This window comes from Chrysemys picta, chromosome 12, assembly GCF_011386835.1.
Source record: "Chrysemys picta bellii isolate R12L10 chromosome 12, ASM1138683v2, whole genome shotgun sequence".
Lineage (NCBI taxonomy): Eukaryota > Metazoa > Chordata > Testudines > Emydidae > Chrysemys > Chrysemys picta.
In genome coordinates, this window is record NC_088802.1 from 56,483,985 (window position 1) to 56,496,217 (window position 12,233).

The window sequence follows — 12,233 nt, forward strand, 5'->3', positions numbered from 1 at the left end:
TCAAAGCCTTTCAGCACCCGGATCAAAAGCCAGCAAAATTCTGCTGCCTTTGAGCCAATTGTTGCAGAAAGAAAATTCGTAAATGAACTTTCATGGTGAAAATTCAGCTCCTGAATATCTAGGCTGCCACAAGTGTGCAGCGGGCCTGCAGAGCTGCCTTTTAGGAGCCCGAAGGACTACGGTGCTGTCAGCCCGTAATGTCCCTCTTCAGCTTGGAAGTGACTCTCCCTGAAGGGCGCCAGCTTGCTGAGGCGTGGAATCGGCAAGTGAAGGCGTTTCCTTCTTTCCCCATGAGGAATCCATCTTCCTGTTGCAGGAAACAAAATTGAGGAACCTCAAGAGTTTACTTAAAATAAATAAAGAAATGAAATAGTGCTGATTGGAGAGAATGCCAGCCCCATCCTGTGCATGTGAGCGCATTGCCGCCCATCCCCAGAGGGCAGAAAGAAAGATGTGCTTAGAATTGCAACTTTGTGCAACTTCTGCCTTTGATCACATAGCTCACATGTGCCCTTTGCTTTCCTTCTTCGGATATTTATTCTGTTTAATTTTCCTGGGACGTGGCTGTAAGTGAGACAGATGGAACAGAATCTGGGCGCCTGGTGAACACATCTTAATTAAACAGATAAATAAGCTTCCCTTCCAGGGAGATTTCCTTTTTCCGGGTTTCCACTGGGGCTGCGGCGCAGGCTCCGTAAAGCTGAGCAGGGTCCCTCGGGGAAGTTCTGGAGACCAGGTTCCATTTGCAATCTGGCCCCAGTGTTCGGAGGCTCCTGCAGTCCCAGTGCAAACTTGGAGCTGCACGAGAGACATTGCGGCTGATCTGCTCTAAGCCAACAGGAGAGAGCGCTTCCCTCGGCTTCATGGATCCACCCCCAACAAGCGACGGCCGCCATGTCGTTGGGAGGAGCTTTCCTGCCGACATAGCGCAGTGCACACCAGCGCTCAGGTCAGTGTGATTTACGTCGCTCAGGGGGTGGCTTAGTCACACTGACCTAAGCTGTAGTGGAGCCGTAGCCTTAGTAAATTGTCACCAACACGCACCACCATTTCCAAGCCGAACGAAGGAGCTAACTCCTAGGAGTGATTATGCCCTCTGCTGGAGACCTGTGTTGTGGCAATTGTAGCTGAAGTGGCAGTTATTCCCCAGGTGGGTCTGTCATTCCCTCCCCGTCCCAGTTCCTGCGTGCTGCTGTTACTAGAGCCGCTGAGAACAGCGGAGAGAAAAGGTGAGTACTGAGCTTTATAGACCATTGATGAGTGTGATCCCACCTTCAGAATCCGTGGATTCTGAATAGCCCTAGAGCCAGAGGGGACTCACCCACCTGCGTCCCGGGCAGTGTTGGCTTGTGGGTCCCTTCCTGTAATGGAGACATCTCTGCAAGAGGCCAAATACAGGCACCAGCTGGGAGAGAGGGGACCTCAGAGTTCCACAGCTCCGTGAGTCTTCTGTGGTTTGATATTCTGCGTGATTACTGCTCCCAACTCATAACCAAGCTGGGGAAGGGACCTAGCTGTGTGTACATGTAAATGGGAGTGTATGTTACACTGGTGAAAGTGGTGTGGATTGAGAGCCCTGGAGGCCAGGAGCGCCTAGCCTCAAAATGGAGGACAACAGGGCAGGTAAGCTCATCCATGACCAGCCCCATCCCATGGCTTGACCCTGCAGCTCAGAGGGCAGTTCAGTCTCCAGGGCCCACTCTGCCTTCCTGTCTTGCCAGCCGGTGTATGGATGCTTTTTGTGACATGGGCTGTTACTCTGGTAGAAGTCCCCTTAGCTTGCTCCCACTGGCCACCAGATGGGAACGTCTTTGAGTCACTGCCATCCTGGATCGTAATCAAGCCAGCGATGCAGAGGGGAAAGGCTCTGTGTCCTGACCCCTGAGCCATCTGGTCTCGTCTGTTCGGTTCCTCACACATTGTATGTAGCATTTCACAGCTCATTCTCTCGCATCCCAGGTGGGAAGCACCAGGCATTGCCCTCCACTGTTCCCCCTCTGGCTGACTGAAGCCAGTGCAAAAGTCACTGGGGCCTTAGCGGCGGGATGTACAGGCAAGTATGGAATTCAGAGAACTCCCCCTTTACTCACCAGAAGAATTGCCTGCCTGCCTCTGCATATGTAAAGCATATCTCCCCACACCATCAAGCCACTGGATCTGGGTTAAGCACCCCGAGTGCCACGCAGCTCTCCAACTCTAGGGTTCATGGGTCCCCAGTGTGAGCCCCAGGTCACTCCTCTTCCCTGCCATAGGTTGAATCTTGGGTCATTAGAGCGTAATTTACTTCCTTCCAGGCTCTCTGGGGCAGAGGTGAGTCTTGCAGCACAACCCAAAGACAATGAGGGAACGGGTCTACCTCACCCCCTTTGGAAGGACCTTCGAGAGTCCTGGGCCTCCAGCTCCCCCGAAGCTGCATCTGGACTCTGATAAGCACAGGATGTATTGTGATCTTAGCTGTTGTGAGAGTGCCTGTGGAAGAGGTATCCCACCAGCACCTGGACTTGGAACTGGGAGTGCAGGGTGAGCCAGTGCATGTGTGGAGCACTGGGGTGATAAGCTCTCTGCAGCTTCACCTTCAGTGAGTGCTGCTGTGTGATCCCCTGCAGCTACCAGAGGACAAGGTAGGGATGGCGTTAGCCATTTTCCGAAGCCATCTGCCCCTTGGCATTGGACCTGTTTGCTGAGAGCCCGTTTGACGTTCCTCTTCTGAGACTGTCTCAGTGGCTTTCACCCCAGAAGAAATGCAGCCCACTTGTGCTTTGATTTTCCCTTTGCTCAGCGGCCACAGGCCTGCGCAGTCATTGCTTTTATTGGTGCTGCTTAACAACCTGTCAGCCCCATGAGACTGAGGGCAGCGGCTTTGTGAGGGCTGTGGAATTGTGCTTTGCCTGCCAGGTATCTGCAGCATAAACGGGAACCGCTGCAAATGCCCAGGATGCTGCAGCATGGCACTTTGTGTGAGGGGGGTCTGGAAAATCCCAGCTTGCGAGCGGAGCTGTCCATGTGCTGGAGATGCCAACGGACACGTGGAATCAGCAGCTGCTGACAGAAACAACCGTTTGGGCATCCTATTCAGCCAAGATGGAAGTTGAATCCAACCCAGGACTCAGTTTCCCAAATATATGAGCACAAGCCAGTCCAGGCTGCTTAGTAGCTGGCTGTGACCAAAGCTAAGATCCATGTGGTGCGGGCCCCTGAAACGTGGCCAGACAACATTGGTAGCACTGAATTGTCATTGTCATGGGCAGCTCAGGCAGAGAGTATGCACCCCGCTCTGAAGCTCTTTGAAAATGTGGCCTGGAATGTGTATGGCTGCATGAGTGCTAGGGCCACATGGCGAGAAGTGACGAGCATGTCAGTGGTTGGACTTTGAAGGGAAGTAACTGCAGTGAAGCTTGAGGAAAGAAGGAGGGATGGAGTTTTGTTTAATATCTTTATTAATGATCTGGAGGATGGTGTGGACTGCACTCTCAGCAAGTTTGCAGATGACACTAAACTAGGAGGCGTGGTAGATACACTAGAGGGTAGGGATCGGATACAGAGGGGCCTAGACAAATGAGAGGATTGGGTCAAAAAAAACCTGATGAGGTTCAACAAGGACAAGTGCAGAGTCCTGCACTTAGGACGGAAGAATCCCATGCACTGCTACAGACCGAAAGGCTAGGTAGCAGTTCTGCAGAAAAGGACCTAGGGGTCACAGTGGACGAGAAGCTGGATATGAGTCAACAGTGTGCTCTTGTTGCCAAGAAGGCTAACGGCATTTTGGGCTGTATAAGTAGGGGCATTGCCAGCAGATCGAGGAACGTGATAATTCCCCTTTATTCGACATTGGTGAGGCCTCATCTGGAATACTGTGTCCAGTTTTGGGCCCCACACTACAAGAAGGATGTGGAAAAATTGGAAAGAGTCCAGTGGAGGGCAACAAAAATGATTAGGGGGCTGGAGCACATGACTTATGAGGAGAGGCTGAGGGAACTGGGATTGTTTAGTCTCCAGAAGAGAAGAATGAGGGGGGATTTGATAGCAGCCTTCAACTACCTGAAGGGGGGTTCCAAAGAGGATGGAGCTCAGCTGTTCTCAGCGGTGGCAGGTGACAGAACAAGGAGCAATGGTCTCAAGTTGCAGTGGGGGAGGTCCAGGTTGGATATCAGGAAAAACTATTTCACTAGGAGGGTGGTGAAACACTGGAAGACGTTACCTAGGGAGGTGGTGGAGTTTCCTTCCTTGGAGGTTTTTAAGGCCCGGCTTGACAAAGCCCTGGCTGGGATGATTTAGCTGGGAATTGGTCCTGCTTTGAGCAGGGGGTTGGACTAGATGACCTCTTGAGGTCCCTTCCAACTCTGATATTCTATGATTCTATGGAGTTCTGTAGGGCTGGAAGGACCAAAGTAATGACACAAAGCCACAAGCATGGTCCCTCCCTATGGTAGCTGTCTCTCTCCCGCACAGACATACGGGCAGATCACTGGGGTAGCTAGGATAGACGCACACATTAGTAATTCACTAGCGGTGTGCCTCGGACCAACTGTGCACTAGTACAAGATTCAAACTCTGTGTTTTGATCGAGGCTGGGGGGGGACGACATTGCTGGGGTGAACCTGAAAGTCATGAGTAAGGCTGTGAGTTGCTCATGGAGGTCATGGATTCCATGATTTTACATGACCGTCGTGACTTCAGCCCCGGGTGGCAGGGCTTGGGCCGTCAGCCCCGGGTGGTGGGATTGGGCTTCCGTGATTTATTGTTTCTTGCCCACATCCTGTCCGTTACTTTTACTAAAAATAGCCGTGACAAAATCTTAGCCTTAGTCATGAACTGCTGCTGCTGCTGCAGTGACCCCTGCTGGTCGCCTTGGTTCATGGGCTCATTGCACAGCCTAGGAGAGGATGGTGTCTTGGGAGCAGTCTGGGGTGGGTCTTTGTGAGCAGGAATGTTTCTTGGAGAGAGCCATGTAATGGGAAAATCTGAGAGCCTTTCCTGAGCGCTCAAGGTAAAGTTCCCTGTCTACACTGCACCGATGCACTGGCCAGTTCCTCAGGGACCCTGCTGTGCAGGAGGCAGCAGATCCCGTGCCAGGGCCCATTACATCAAACTGCTGGGAACTAGCCCTGCCTGGGGAGCTTAGATTTATTTACACTTCTTTGGGACAAGCCATCCAGCACTTGAGAGTAATGCGGTCCCCACAGACCCTGCCAACACAACTCATATTTCAAGGTCGGCTGGCTTCCATCTGTGTGGGTGTGCGACTTGGTGTGGGTGTGCATGTCTGCAGGAGTGTGCGGCTGTGTGCGCGCGATGCACGGCTGCCCGTCTGGGTGTGCATGCACATGGGAGCAGATGGGTGTGTCTCTGGGTGGGGAGATGAGTTTCTGTGTGTACAATGCATGTCGCCATGTGCATGCATGCAGATCTGTGTGTGTCTGTGTAAGCAGCGTGGGACTGTGTTTGCACATGTGCATTTCAGGGGCGAGGGGTGATGCTCTGTGCACATCTGGGTGTGTTTCTCTCCCTGGGTTGGTCTGGAGAATCACAAAGCTCAGGGCTGTGCGGCGTGTTAACGAGGTTTCTCTTCCGGGGGGCTGGCTGCACTCAGTTTGGAAGTGCACGCTTCCCAGCAGCAGCAGCCTTCCCATGGCGTATGTGCCTGGATTACATCACCGAAACTCCTGGTAAGATCTTCCTTTTCTTCTGAGTTGGTATCTGGAAAGGAGGCCAGCTCCTTCCCACCCGATTCCCCAGCCAAGCATAAAACCAGCCCAGCAGCATATTTGTCTCAGGGCTGTGAAAGAGGATAAGGGGGAGGTGGGGAGAAATGTGCTGCAGCATCGGAGGAGTTAAGTGCGGGATCAGCTGTTCTCATGTCATTATGGATTCTCTTCATTTTATACAGAGCTCAGTCTGATGTCTGAATGCACAGGGGACTCCCCCTCCTACTCCCCCTCCCGCCCCTTTCTGTTTCACTCCCTCACCCTCTCTCTCCCCTCCCCTCCCTTTCAGCCCCCCTCCTTTGCAGACCATTCATTCAGTGCCAGTGTCTAATGGCACCAAAGTAAATAGCCGAGCATTGTTCCTTCATTGTAAGAGCAGAGGGCAAGGCAAGCGTTCCTCAGATGTATCCTCTCAAATAGCACCACAAGGGGGAGGGGAGGGGACAGAGGAGGAGGAAAAGCACCGAGTGGGAGAGAGAGAGAGAGAGAAAGGAAAAAAGAGAATAAGCAGAGTGGATAGAAGAGGACGAAACTGACTGCAAGCAGCTCCACGGCTACCTGTCAACACATGCTCTGCTCCATGGCTAGCTCGGGCTGCCTCCTTGTCTCCAACTCAGGCATGCTTCCTCACTCTCTCCCCTGCCCTCCAGCTTTCCTCTACCTCCAGCAGGTAAGTGACCCCTTCTTGGGCTTTTGCTGTGACGCTTGCACGTGCTCTCTGGCCAGCTAAAGGTCAGAGCTGAACCTCTTCCTCCCACCCCCTGATTGGCCGTTTCCAGCTCATCCACACCAGGGTTGGCACCTGGGCAGTTTTGTTGCTTGGTTGGGAGTGTCATTGTTTGGTTCTCTAGTTATTCTGTTGAGGTTTCTGCTCCATGCCGGGGTTCTGTGCCTGACCAGGGGCTGAGCTGCTGGCACAGTGCGAAATGCAGAGTCCAGCACTTTCGCTTCCTTGCAGCTGCTATTCAGCATCAGCAATGAGGAGAAATCATTTACACTCAACTTTTAGAAATACAGGATCCACATAGTGTGGATGACATACAGGAGGAAGCGGGGAAAGAGAGAAATCTATTACACACACGTGCCGTACACATATATGTGTGATTGAGAGACACATTAACTATAAATCAAGGTGTTTCCGATGTTCATACAGAGGCTCACATGTGAATCTCAGTAGGTCTAGTTTATTCAGGAGAATGCCAGGAATTTGGGCAGCTCCTGATGCCATCTCTCAGAGCTGGAGAATTCCCCTGTGCATTAGTTAGTTCCTTAACCTCTCACTGGGGTTTCCTGTGTCTCGGTTCTGTTCTCAGATTGTCTGTTGGTCCTGGTGCTGCGAGTTCCCCCCTGGTGATCCCTGGGAACCGCTGCTCGGCAGAGGAAGTGTTCTCTTTGCTGCGTCGGAAACCCTGTGTCCCAGCCAGGCTAACCATTCCATTTGTGCTTTGAGTAGTTAAATTCATAACATCCTATCTGCCCTCTCTGCATGGCCTGCGCATCTCACCTGCAAGCTGGCACCTGAGGGCCGGGGGTTCCATTTGTTGGGCTTAAGCTCTTGTATGGGGAGGTTGCATTTGTTTCATTTCTTTAAAAAATTGTAAAGACTTTAAAACTCTTGGTCTGAGTTGGCTCGGAACCAAAATGTGTCCAGGCTAGAGAGTGGAGCAGCATTAGAGCCTGGCTTCTAATTCCAGCATTCATTAGAAAGGGGGAATTCTGAAAAACGTGGGGTTACTGCTGGTTAAACAAGCATACATGCTTCAGCCAAAGCTCTGAGCTGTGACTGTGTGCGCATGCTAGAAAGCCATGAGGGGCCAAGCGACAGGAGCTGCTCTTCAGACTGGACAGCGCCTTCCTGAAGAGAGGGGCTTAGGGAAAGCCTGAGGGGCTTTGTATTTAAATCTCAACCTTTCCTTCCTCGTTCAGGAGACTCCATGGGGCTTCCTGCTCTGCTCTGCAGGTGTGAAGCTTGGGCATTTGGCATCAAGCAAAAAATGTCCCAAAATTCCCACTGGTCACTGGAGAGCTTTGTTGAATGTCTGGGGGCAGCACATTGGGGAATTCTCAGGCTTTGAACCTGCAGCCAGTTTAGGGGCCATGGGAGGTTTTAGTTTCTAAATGTAATCCCTTTTTTCCTCGCTCCCTTTCATGAAAGGCAGTGCTGCTTTCGCTCATATTTTATAGCAGTGTGCTCTGCGAACCTCTATGCTGGGCTGCCTGTGCTGAGCTGAGCTGCCCAGAGACTGGTGTGGCTATCGCCGTCCATCACATGTGCAGGGTGCACTGGAAGCAGGGGGTTTGGGCAGGGTGAATTTGCTGCCTGGCAGTGACTGAAGAGCGCACAGAAGTGAAATGTAGGGTGTGGGAGAAGGAGAGGCTTTCATCTCATTTGCGGCTCTGTCACACTCCCTCTCATTCACTCCCAGTGAGTTCTTGCTCCTTTCATCACCCTGTTTGTTTGCCTTGGGATTCTCTCTCTTTGCTCTCCCAGAAACCTCTTGCTCTTTGGCAGCAGTTTGGAAATGTTGGTCAGAAAGGAGGGTTTGGCGTTGGTATTTTACCCAAATAGTGAGATACAGGCCCAAATCTCTTTCCTCTTCACTTGTGTTTGGCTGTTGTGAGAGTCTGTGTTCAGGATTGGGGATGGACTCTTTGGTAAACGTAGCAACAAGAAGCCAGGCAAAGAGACATCAAAAACAGCTCAAGAAGTATGTGAAAAGGGACCAAAGAGCCAGAGGTCACCTCAGTACCATTCGTAGCACATACTTGGGGCCATAGTAATGGATCTACTGTATATGGCACATTGTGGTTACTGACCATAGAGTAGTTCATTTATTGTGCATCACTAGTTTATTTCTGAAATTCACTATGGATTTTACATGTGAATTTCATCAATAAACCTATGAACAAAGCACACTTACCATAATACTACTAGCTACCAGTGGATATGCCATCCATAGCCATGGAACTATGCTTTACAGGGGCAGACTGGACATATTTCACCTGCATATAACCCCAAAACAATGGAATTAATTTAGCTCAAACTTCTTTTTCTTTTTTAAATGTATCTTTGCATAAAGGCTAGACATGGAAAGTGAAGATAACTTAGAAATTGATAATGTTTCTGTGATAGATCTAACATATTTATACGTGTGTATATATATGTACACATATGTGTATAGCTCATAGTGTATGTGTGTAAAGAGAGAGAGAGAAGATATATGGGACTTTAGGACTTACTTGATTTTGAAGATGCTCCACAGTTCTGAAAATCAGAGTCATTGTGCATATGGGTGTGACTATTCCTCGAGTGTTGGTATTGTGGATGGATCATTAAGGTGTGTGTTATCTATACACAGACAGAGATGCAGATACCATAAACATGTCTGTCATATCACATGAGTCATTTTAACTAAGCCCTACATTCCTTGCTTAAATCCCTAGGAATGGGACATACACTCTATCAACCAGACAACTACTCTATATTTGGTATAAAGAAGCCCTACCGCGCATCTCTGGCTTCTTAGCACCAATGTTTTTTCTAGTGCTAACATTACATGGGACAGCCACAAAATGAAGTTGTCTGCAAAACTTTTATTAACCAAACGCCAGGGAAAATCCAGCTGCAGTTTGGTCTTTGGTGTTTGTGAATAGCTCATCAAAGGCAGCTGCATGCTTCTTGTGGTTTGCTCAGATCAGCTCCTCGGGAGCAGCTGTGCTGCCCTTCCTCATTCCCAGCAGCTGGTAGCCTTGTTACACAGCTCTCTGCATGGTGCAAATCCATCTGATGCACTGCGTGGAACAATCACCAGCCACACTTCCCCGGGTTGGGATTGCAGCAAGGTGGGGTTTTCAGGATCAAGTTGGGAGAAGAGGGGCTGATAGAGTGCATGCTGGGGGCCCTGTTTGACTGCAGGAACCAGAATAGCTGGACACAGGGCTGAGGAGTTCTCCCAGAGCAGGCGGCATGAGGAAAGGTAGGAGCAAGAGTTCCAGTGAGGCTGTGTTATAATAATTTGTTCAGTGGGAACCTGAGCACTGTAGGGAGAGAGACTGATTGTTCTACCAAGTTACACAGAGGAGTCGGTGACTGTCAAAAAGTGTCTTAAATATCATGACAAAAGAACACTTAACAGTCATGCAGGGAACAGCCATCTCGCTGGCCTCACGGTCACCATTAGAAAGCTCTGGAAATCTGGGCTCAGGGCGTGTTGTGCAGTAAGCTGGCTGGAGAGGTTAAAGGGAGTTAATTGACAGAAGGGCTAAACCAACTGCTGAATAACCCCCAGGGATTGTTTAAGTATTAGAAGGCACCTCCCTTTTTAAAAGCGACCTGACTCTGTGCCTCCCAGTGCATTCTCACACTGGGTGTCAGCTCAGGGTGGTCACTGGAGCAGCTATTGCTACAGGGTGTTTGAAAACCCTATCCTAGAGGAAAAAAGAACAGGAGGACGTGTGGCACCTTAGAGACTAACACATTTATTAGAGCATAAGCTTTCGTGGGCTACAGCCCACTTCTTCGGATGCTGTCAGGTTAAAAATCTCGTCTTCTTAGAGAGCAGGTGTTCCATTGTTACTAGTCACATCTTAGCCACTAGATAGTTTCTTGTTAAATCTCATTGCCTTTCCAGCCTTTGTGCCATTTGTTTGCTGCTTCTATTTGACTTAGCTTTGCCAACCAACCGCTGACTCTTTGGTCGTACTTTCTGGTTCCAAGCCCTAGCCTGATGCTGCAGTGCTTGGGCTCCAGACACCGCGGGGGAAAGTTCAAGCCAAAGAAAATATGTTAATTTTAAAAAATATTATTAAAATATTTACATTGATTTTAGCATTTATAAAACAAGTTTCCCCCCAGCAATGCCATTTTTGGCCTCTGCTGCCTGGCAATATCCCTGTCATAGGTGTACTTGTATTTTAATACTGTGGTGCTGGGTGACCAGATTAGATTTCATAACTCCGGGACTCTTTCCGGTATTCTAGTTGATCAGTGGAGAGATATGTTTTAACAAAGCAGAAAGGGTAATTGTGATAGCAAACTCAGCATGCCCACCCAGACTCTTGCCACACACCACCTGCCCACTCCCCCCCCACACCCGATCTCGATGCTAAAAACAGAAGGTGCAGTATAAAAACAAACTATTTATCAAATTGCTTGGCCGCAGTGTTGGTTCTGGGGGTGGAGCGGGCCGCAGTGTTTGGTTTGGCGGCACTAACCGAGCAGCTGTCCCAGTCCGGCACAGAAGTGCGTAGCCTGTTGGTTTGGGTGGGGTCTCGAACTCAGCACATTTGTCTCCTCCAGGGGGATTACCAAAACCACAGGGACATTGAGGCTTCCTAGTTAATTCTGCTATGAGGGGTCTGTGAATCCTCCTGCTTCCTCCCACCCCCAATTCCTGCTGACAGCTGTAAATGGGATTCTGGTGATTTAGCACACAGGGTTTGTTGAGCTTTACGGATCTTTGGCCAAACAAATAACTGCTCCCTATCCAGGCCAAGCTGCACAGAACTGCTCCATCCGCAAGGCCAGCAGGAGACTGCAGGGAGAAGGAGAGGGACCAGAGATGCGCCTCCCCTCTGGGTCAGAACGGCCTGCAGTGCAGGAACACCTGACAGGGCCCCGAGGAGCTATATCAACTCAGGAGAGGAACCCGGGCGTCACTGCTCAGGGTGCAGCTGCAGCCAAAAAGCAAACGAGATGTTCAGATGCCCAAGGAATGGGATGGAGCAATCCGGGAAATATCCTAATGCGCTTCCGTAAATCAGTGGTGCAGCCTCATCTGGATACTGTGTGTAGTGCTGGCAGCCCTTCCCAGAAAGGACAATGCAGAGGGCTCAGAGAAGGGAGATGAGAATAGTCAATTCGGATTCTTCCCTTTAGAAAGGAGATGAATACAGAGGGACATGATGAAAGTGTATAGGCGGAGGACTGGTCTAGAGAGGGGGATCGGGAGCTGCTGCTCTCCCAGTCTCATGACACAAGACCAAGGGGACAGTCAGTGATGGGGAAGGTGGCTGATTCAAAACTGATAAAAGGAAATACTTTTTCCATAACACAGTTAGGCTATGGAACTCTCTGCCACAGGATGTTGTTGAGGCCAGCAATTTAGCAAGATTCAATGTGGGATTGGACAGTAATATGGATATCCTGAATATCTGGAGTTAGCATAGCTAATGCTGAAAGTCTTGGAAGGAATATTAAAGCTCAAGGTTCAGCCAGTCTCTAACAGGGGTTAAGAAGAGACTTCCCTGTGTGCAGGTTTCACCACCTCTGCTACTGTGGGGTTTCTTGCCTTTCCTCAGGTGTGTGGTGCTGGTCATTGTCCAAGACAGGCTCCTGGGCTAGATGGGCCAGCTCTGCCCCAGAATGGCCAGGCAAGTGTTCTGAGGAACTGGAACTGTGTGCATGCTTATGAATAATAACAACTCTTAGCACATCTCTAGCGTGGGGTCTAGATGTGAACTTGTGTGTGAAGAGCAGTGTGCGTATACGTGTACTTGGGCATGGGGGCGTGTACACAGGAGGTGGCG

The 12,233-nt window shown here is 50.2% G+C and overlaps 1 protein-coding gene across 47 annotated transcripts in view; it reads left to right on the forward strand.

Annotated features, from left to right (window-relative positions):
- Positions 1 to 12,233, forward strand: part of RBFOX3 (RNA binding fox-1 homolog 3) — a 321,786-nt gene that overhangs the window by 257,911 nt on the left and 51,642 nt on the right. For 2 of the 47 annotated variants that reach the window (XM_005283024.5, XM_005283014.5), the window contains exon 1: positions 6,162 to 6,375. The exons of 37 other annotated variants lie outside the window; for them this stretch is intronic. In XM_005283024.5, the coding sequence (XP_005283081.1) occupies positions 6,274 to 6,375 (102 nt within the window). In that variant the 5' untranslated portion in view covers positions 6,162 to 6,273. Of the gene's footprint in view, positions 1 to 6,076; positions 6,376 to 9,526; positions 9,683 to 12,233 lie in introns of those variants that run through there. 8 more of the 47 variants (XM_065562886.1, XM_065562881.1, XM_042840924.2 and 5 more) reach the window with 8 other exon arrangements.